This window comes from Mizuhopecten yessoensis, unplaced genomic scaffold, assembly GCF_002113885.1.
Source record: "Mizuhopecten yessoensis strain PY_sf001 unplaced genomic scaffold, ASM211388v2 scaffold4769, whole genome shotgun sequence".
NCBI classification, from domain to species: Eukaryota; Metazoa; Mollusca; class Bivalvia; order Pectinida; family Pectinidae; genus Mizuhopecten; species Mizuhopecten yessoensis.
In genome coordinates, this window is record NW_018405712.1 from 109456 (window position 1) to 118819 (window position 9364).

Sequence of the window (9364 nt, forward strand, 5' to 3'; positions counted from 1 at the left end):
GGTGAACAAAGTTTACAGAATATTAACTCCGGGTAAACAAAGTTTACAGAATATCAACTCCTGGTGAACAAAGTTTACAGAATATTAACTCCGGGTAAACAAAGTTTACAGAATATTAACTCCGGGTAAACAAAGTTTACAGAATATTTACTCCTGGTGAAAATTTGTAAACAGAATATTAACTCCTGGTAAACAAAGTTTACAGAATATTAACTCCGGGTAAACAATGTTTACAGAATATTAACTCCGGGTAAACAATGTTTACAGAATATTTACAATGTTTACTCCTGGTGAACAAAGTTTACACAAAATATAAAAGTAATAAACATTGTTAACACACTACATACTACTTGAAAACAATGTAAACATACTATTTAAAATTAGTAACCGATGTTTTCATATTGAACTACTGTTAAATGATATGCATGCAATAAAGTAAATTACAAAATATCTCTGATTATCATAAACATAAACAAAACGAGAAATGGAAAAAGTATACGAAAATAAAATGTTACACAGTTAACTATAGGTATCTGGATTTCTGACTCTTTATGAGTGTTTCAATCGAACTCTTCCTGTATTTAGATATTATATAGGTATATCATAAGGGTATTAGTTAATTTTGTAGGGCGATCATAGATGTGTAAAAGGAGGTCGAGCTTTTTTATCGTCGTCAGAAGTGCTGTATGCCTGGTTGGTGATTCCGGTGTCTTTCTGGTACATCCCCGATTTACCGTGTTTAGTCCTGTTTCCGTTCACTGCTAGTTCTATATCGTTGACAGGTTTATCATCCTTTACCTATAACAATAAAGAAATATTGGAACTCTCAAACGCATGCACTTGGTAACACCAATTTTGTATGAAAAATATTGGAACGAAATACAAGAATAAATGTACAAGTCAACACATTGCTTCTTTGCAGAATAATTGAAATAGCATGAAATCAGCTATTTATTTTAATTGCCTTTATGATGTTGAACAAAGTGAATATCGATATTTTGGCGGTGAAGGTACTCTAAAAACACGAGAAAATATGCATTATCTACCTCATCATGGCGGACACCGAACCAGAGTCGTCTTCTCCATCTCTCGGGGAGGAATGGCAGAAAAACATCAAATATAGGACAAATGAGTCTGGGATCGAGTGACTTAGGATCGGTCCGACCTAGACAACAGAAGATACCTCCAAATATTACTCAGCTGCTCGATCCGTTACCGCACTATATAACGACAGGATTGGCCAATATTGGCACTGGATCCGTTCCCACACTATATAACGACAGGATTGGTCAATATTGACCATGGATCCGTTACTACACTATATAACGACAGGATTGGCCAATATTGGCCCTGGATCCGTTACCACACTATATAACGACAGGAGTGGGCAATAATGGCACTGGATCCGTTACCACACTATATAACGACAGGATTGGTTAATATTGGCACTGGATCCGTTACCACACTATATAACGTCAGGATTGGTCAATATTGGCATTGGATCCGTTACCACACTAGATAACGACAGGATTGGTCAATATTGGCACTGGATCCGTTCCCACACTATATAACGACAGGATTGGTCAATTTTGGAATGGCTCCGTTACTACACTATATAACGACAGGATTGGTCAATATTGGCACTGGATCCGTTAGTACACTATACAACGACCGGATGGGTCAATATTGACAATGGATCCGTTACTACACTATAAAGCCACAGGATTGGTCAATATTGACACTGGATCCGTTACCGAACTATATAACGACAGGATTGGTCAATATTGGCATTGGATCCGTTACCACACTATATAACGACAGGATTGGGCAATATTGGCACTGGATCCGTTACTACACTATATAACGACAGGATTGGTCAATATTGGCATTGGATCCGTTACCACACTAGATAACGACAGGATTGGTCAATATTGGCACTGGATCCGTTACCACACTATATACCGACAGGATTGACCAATATTGGCACTTGATCCGTTACCACACTATATAACGACAGGATTGGTTAATATTGGCACTGGATCCGTTACCACACTATATACCGACAGGATTGACCAATATTGGCACTTGATCCGTTACCACACTATATAACGACAGGATTGGGCAATTTTGGAATGGATCCGTTACTACACTATATAACGCCAGGATTGGTCAATATTGACACTGGATCCGTTACCACCCTATATAACGACAGGATTGGTCAATATTGGCACTGGATCCGTTAGTACACTATACAACGACCGGATGGGTCAATATTGACAATGGATCCGTTACTACACTATATAACGCCAGGATTGGTCAATATTGACACTGGATCCGTTACCTCACTATATAACGACAGGATTGGTCAATATTGGCACTGGATCCGTTCCCACACTATATAACGACAGGATTGGTCAATATTGGCATTGGATCCGTTACCACACTAGATAACGACAGGATTGGTCAATATTGGCACTGGATCCGTTCCCACACTATATAACGACAGGATTGGTCAATTTTGGAATGGATCCGTTACTAAACTATATAACGACAGGATTGGTCAATATTGGCACTGTATCCGTTACCACACTATATAACGACAGGATTGGCCAATATTGTCACTGGATCCGTTACTACACTATATAACGACAGGATTGGTCAATATTGGCATTGGATCCGTTACCACACTAGATAACGACAGGATTGGTCAATATTGGCACTGGATCCGTTACTACACTATATAACGACAGGATTGGTCAATATTGACACTGGATCCGTTACCACACTATATAACGACAGGATTGGTCAATTTTGGAATGGATCCGTTACTACACTATATAACGACAGGATTGGTCAATATCGGCACTGGATCCGTTACCATAATATATAACGACAGGATTGGCCAATATAGGCACTGGATCCGTTACATTTTTGTACCATTATATATAACGACAGGATTGGTCAATATTGGCACTGGATCCGTTAATACACTATATAACGACAGGATTGGTCAAGATTGGCACTAGATCCGTTACCATTATATAGAACGACAGGATTGGCCAATAAGGGCACTGAATCCGTTACCACACTATATAACGACAGGATTGGTCAATATTGGCACTAGATCCGTTACCATTATATAGAACGACAGGATTGGCCAATATAGGCACTGGATCCGTTACCATTATATATAACGACAGGATTGGTCAAAATTGGCAGTGGATCCGTTACCATTATATAGAACGACAGGATTGGCCAATATTGGCACTGGATCCGTTACCATTATATATAACGACAGGATTGGCCAATAAGGGCGCTGGATCCGTTACCACACTATATAACGACAGGATTGGTCAATAAGGGCACTGGATCCGTTACCATAATATATAACGACAGGATTGGCCAATATTGGCACTAGATCCGTTACCATTATATATATCGACAGGATTGGCCAATATAGGCACTGGATCCGTTACCATAATATATAACGACAGAATTGGGAAATAAGGGCACTGGATCCGTTACCATTATATATAACGGCAGGATTGGCCAATAAGGGCACTGGATCCGTTACCATAATATATAACGACAGGATTGGGAAATAAGGGCACTGGATCCGTTACCATTATATATTACGACAGGATTGGCCAATAGTGGCACTGGATCCAGCTACGTTTGATATGTATTACTCTTCTCCTTACATATGAGAGCTAGTCTTCTCCTTACACATGAGAGCTAGTCTTCTCCTTGCACATGAGAGCTAGTCTCCTCCTTACACATGAGAGCTAGTCTTCTCCTTACACCTGAGAGCTAGTCTTCTCCTTACACATGGGAGCTAGTCTGCTCCTTACACATGAGAGCTTGTCTTCTCCTTACAAATGTAAGCTAGTCTACTCCTTACACATGAGAGCTAGTCTGCTCCTTACACATCAGAGCTAGTCTTCTCCTTACAAATGAGAGCTAGTCTTCTCCTTACACATGAGGGCTAGTCTGCTCCTTACACATGAGAGCTAGTCTGCTCCTTACACACGAGAGCTAGTCTTCTCCTTACAAATGAGAGCTAGTCTTCTCCTTACACATGAGGGCTAGTCTGCTCCTTACACATGAGAGCTAGTCTGCTACTACACATGAGAGCAAGTCTGCTCCTTACACATGAGAGCTAGCTATATAACGACAGGATTGGTCAATACTGACACTGGATCCGTTACCATAATATATAACGACAGGATTGGCCAATATTGACACTGGATCCGTTACCATAATATATAACGACAGGATTGGGAAATAAGGTCACTGGATCCGTTACCATTATATATTACGACAGGATTTGCCAATAGTGGCACTGGATCCGGCTACGTTTGATATGTATTACTCTTCTCCTTACATATGAGAGCTAGTCTTCTCCTTACAAATGAGAGCTAGTCTGCTCCTTACACATGAGAGCTAGTCTTCTCCTTACAAATGAGAGCCAGTCTGCTCCTTACACATGATAGCTAGTCTTCTCCTTACACATGAGAGCTAGTCTGCTACTACACATGAGAGCTAGTCTGCTCCTTACACATGAGAGCTAGTCTTCTCCTTACACATGAGAGCTAGTCTCCTCCTTACACATGAGAGCTAGTCTGCTCCTTACAGTTTCTGACAACCAAGTATCAGATGAGGTTGGAGGTTGGTCACTTACTGCACCCGTTTACTTCGTTATTAGGAAAGACACATAGAGACAACTTACCTGTGATGAGGCTGACGATGACACATAGAGACATCTTACCTGTGATGAGGCTGACGATGACACATAGAGACAACTTACCTGTGATGAGGCTGACGATGACACAAAGAGACAACTTACCTGTAATGAGGCTGACGATGATACATAGAGACAACTTACCTGTGATGAGGCTGACGATGATACCCATACCAACAGTAACCAGCATGGCTGTGGCACTATACCACAGATAGGACAGAGAGTATAGCCTCATCAGCAGGTCTCTACAAAATATAAACCCAGGAAATCAGGACCCAAAACAACAGTTTATTTTATTCCTTTCCGTATAGTGGTATTATTGAAGGTGAACTGGAAGATCACGTGACTACTGTCACGCTAATTAGAGGTCTGACTGTCATATGCCAAAATGCATTGCATCAGCGCTTTTAACATCTCACAGTACACAAAAGGTGTACGTCTATATCTAATGTTATTGTGGCGATTGATAAGGAATTAAAACATCCCATTTTACGAACTATACATAATTTATTGGTCATTTGTGGGGGGTAACGCCTTGTTTGTAGATGTCAAAGAGGACTTCCATAACATAACTAGAACTGTCGCAAAGAAAGGCGAGAAAAATATCCATACCTGTGCCAAAAAGTGTTGGATTGTTTTCGAGAACGTTTTTTAAATTTGTTTATAACTCCATGAATTGGATAGGTAATTCAAATAAACTTTGTCATCCCACCAATGTATATATAAGTGCACAAAGTATAATTCATATTGGGACATACACATGAAGAAGTAGTGTGAACGATGTATTCAAATAAAGGGGCATATCTCTATGAAACTCCAGTCTATATACCCATTCACATCGTACATTGGAATGAGTAGTGCGACAGTAGTGTGTCTACAGTCTGACGATATTCCAGCAGCCGGACAGACAACCTAATTCCAGTAACAATCCGTCTTTGTTCGTTATCTATTTTTGGTCAGGGTTTGAGGCATTGCGATGTAACAACCAGAAAACAAAGCTCACGTGGAAGTGTCTGTTGGTGGAACTTCTGTGGTTGTCACGGTAACGCCCGATACCGTTGTAGTTAGGATACTTGCTGCAGTAGTGGTAAGGTTCCAGTTACAGCCTGTGACGTCAGTGACCGAGAGAGTGGTAACTTTGGGTTTGTTAATCTGGTAACCAACACTGATCCATAACATAAACGTAAGACTAGTAAGCATTCCCGTGATGGCTCCCTGTAAGGAAATGAAACACATGCTATCAAATCGACCACGTGCATCAAAACCACGCACTTTATTATAGGAAACTGCTGACACATAACCTACTCTCAGTTATACACGCACGCCGTACCTTCTGATTGGCCCAGGGAACCAGCATGCCGAGTGTAAACACGCCTAGCAGCGGTCCTCCAATCACACCAAACAGTGCAAGCGCCGCCTACAAAATCAGCAAATCCAGTTAATGCAATATTTCATACATTGTCCATCGTAAACCAAGCACAGGACATAACGTATTTAAAATATTTGTTGCAAACACAAAATTACTTTAGAACATTCAGATGAATATAATATCTCAACCTGTGGTGACAATCGTGATGTTCTTCACATTCAAACATCTCAGCACGAGTTTACCTGTGGTGACAATTGTGATTTTCTACGCATTTAAACATCTCACCCCGAGTTTAGAATTCTTTTGACAACATTCGCTGTTTGCGATGATTCTTTTTCTCTCATCGTGCAAATCATTTATTCAAAACTGGTGGTTTATTGTATTTGTAATTTGTTTTTTTATCCTGATATTCATAGATCACTGCCATCTAAATCTGATATAAAGGTAATATATTTTGTTTCCGTGACGCCATTGTATTTATTTATAGTGTTATCTGACATACCCTCTCTCTACCGTTCGTAGTGCTATTTTATTCAGAATATTTATTGTTCAGATATACTAGCGGAAAAAAGAAACTGTGCATGCCTAAAACGTGTTATAAAAATAAATGTGTATGACGTAGAACAAAAAGGTATTCAGCGAAAATTCATTTGTTATTTATTAACAGCTGCATTCCATTTTCCACGTTATGGAATCAACAAATTTCGCTCAGGCGTGACGTAAACACAGCAGGGATCAATACTGAGATCACAAAGATAATACCTCGTATGTCCACCGTTTGCCTGAATGCAAGCCTGGTAAAGTCGACACATGGAGCCTATCAGACGGTTCAAGAATGCTTGTGGGATGGCATTCCAGATCTGTACCAACGCTACAGGCAAATCAGCCAACGTCACCGGTTGATTAGGTAATGCCCGTAATCTGCGCTTCATTTCATCCCAGACGTGTTCAATGGGCGACAGATCGGGGGATACAGCAAGCCAGGACAACATGTCAACGTTCCGCTGGGCCAGAAAGTCCATAGCGACACAAGCTGTGTGTGGCCTGGCGTTGTCCTGCTGTAGCGTAATATGACGTTGCTGCCCTTGCTAGAATGGAACGTGGGTCCGGAGGATCTCGTCACGGTTACGTAGCGCGTTCAAATTCCTGTTCACAACCACAAGAGGCGTTCTCCCGTTGACCCTGATGCTGCCCCAAATCAGAACGCTGCTTCCACCGAAAGAACGTCGTTGTACCACACACGCGTCACGGAAACGTTCTCCAACGCAACGATACACTCTGGAACGGCCGTCACTACTATCCAGGTGGACTCGCGACTCGTCCGTAAACAAAATGCCTGCCCAATCCCGTCGAGTAAATCGCAGATGCCTTCTGTACCAGACCAGGCGTGCTACACGATGACGTGGCAGAAGAACTAGACGGATTGCAGGACGTCGCGGACGGATTATTCGTTCAAGCAATCGGTTCCGTACAGTTGTCGGGCTCATTGGTAGCAACCCAGGGATTGTCCGTGCAGTCAAACTTGCCGTTTGGAAGCGATTTCTCAAATGGCCAAGCCAAATATGTTTGTCCTGTTGACGTGACGTCACACGTGGACGTCCCACACGAGGTCGATCGCCGACGTGGCCAAATTGTTGATGTCGTCTCCACAAATCCCGGATTGTGTTTCGATGGACATGAAAATGTGTAGAGACAACAGCTTGGCCCATACCAGCTTGAAGCATACAAATAATCCGGAGGCGGTCATTTTCATTGAGCCTCGGCATAGCATTAATCACAAATTAAAACGTTATAATGCTGTTTTTACTGTTCACTGGTCTCAACAGAGTGACCCAACAGTTGAAAAATGAATTTTTTGGATGGCTGGACGAGAAAAACGTGCAAACTGGTCAACGCCTATAGAGAGCAAACTGCACGGAAAAACTGTCAATGACACACGGATAGTGTGTATGTGTCATACTCGGTCATGTGTGTGAACTTGCATGTATATACAGTTGGTAATATATGTTCTATAACCATTCTCCGCATGCACAGTTTCCTTTTTCCGGTAGTATACATAGGAATTGAGCAACAGGCAATAGTAATACTATCAAATCAGGGTTTTAGTCGTATTGCAAACTGTATACGCAAGAAGTGGAGTTTACGGAACGTGAATTTTGAAGAATTCAAAATGTTTTCGATCAATCTTGAACATCTCCTCAAAATGGTTTCTCTGTCAAACTTTTTACTGTTTGACTCTTAACACAACCATAACTCAAACCGAACTGAAGGAACGCCTTCGTTCCTTTATCATGGGGGCTTTCTTTTGAAGGAAATGCTAAAGGCAATATAATATATACTGTCGTGTACCATTTTGGAGCATGCTTTGTAAAAAACACAACAAAGGCGAAAATGAAATATATACTGTGAATGAAATTGAGAGAATGACTGAGTCCCTGGTTGGAACATATCTATTGAGTTCAGTTTCAACAGGATGTTGACATTCCTATGGGAACAAACTGTTCCCTCATTCTGGTCAACTTGATTTTGTTTTCATATAAAACTGAAATTATTGACGAGTTTACCAGGACTGATAACACAGCTAAGACAAAGTCTTTCAATTTGACATTCCGATATGTCGACGATGAGATGTGTTTTATTGACCACGTATATCGTATATACAACAGACTCTTCAATTATAGCCGCTTTGCCCGATCTTTGCTTACAACACGACCAACTGGGACGGCTTGCTACTAAACTGTATGATTAGTTGGACCATTTAGATTCTCTGATCGTGAACTTTCCCTGTTTTGATAGTAACATACTGACTCCCTTATTACTTCGTTGTTCAAGGGCTTGCACACAAGATATCATGACTTTCGTGACAGATGTCGACTGCTGACGGACAAACTTGCAAAACAAGGTTTCAAAATGTGCAGGTTGATGAGGAATATGGACAAGTGTTTTGACAAGGTAAACGGACTCAGGATTAACGTTATAAAAGTATGACAAGGTAAACGGCGTCAGCATTAACGTTATAGTATTATGACAAGGTAAACCGCGTCAGGATTAACGACGTTATAGTTTTATGACAAGGTAAACGGCGTCAGGATTAACGTTATAGTTTTATGACAAGGTAAACGGCGTCAGCATTAACGTTATAGTTTTATGACAAGGTAAACGGCGTCAGGATTAACGTTATAGTTTTATGACAAGGTAAACGGCGTCAGGATTAACGTTATAGTTTTATGACAAGGTAAACGGCGTCAGGATTA

The 9364-nt window shown here is 40.9% G+C and overlaps 1 protein-coding gene across 1 annotated transcript; it reads right to left on the reverse strand.

Moving 5' to 3' along the window:
* Positions 1 to 287: 287 nt before the first annotated feature.
* Positions 288 to 6179, reverse strand: LOC110449667 (sodium-dependent multivitamin transporter-like). The gene is made up of 5 exons (XM_021496672.1): positions 6072 to 6179; positions 5745 to 5956; positions 4886 to 4986; positions 1047 to 1165; positions 288 to 798 (listed from the first exon to the last, which is right to left on the reverse strand). Exons 1-5 carry the CDS (start codon positions 6096 to 6098, stop codon positions 634 to 636), a joined length of 624 nt encoding a protein of 207 aa, XP_021352347.1. The 5' UTR covers positions 6099 to 6179; the 3' UTR covers positions 288 to 633.
* Between the last annotated feature and the right edge of the window lie 3185 nt (positions 6180 to 9364).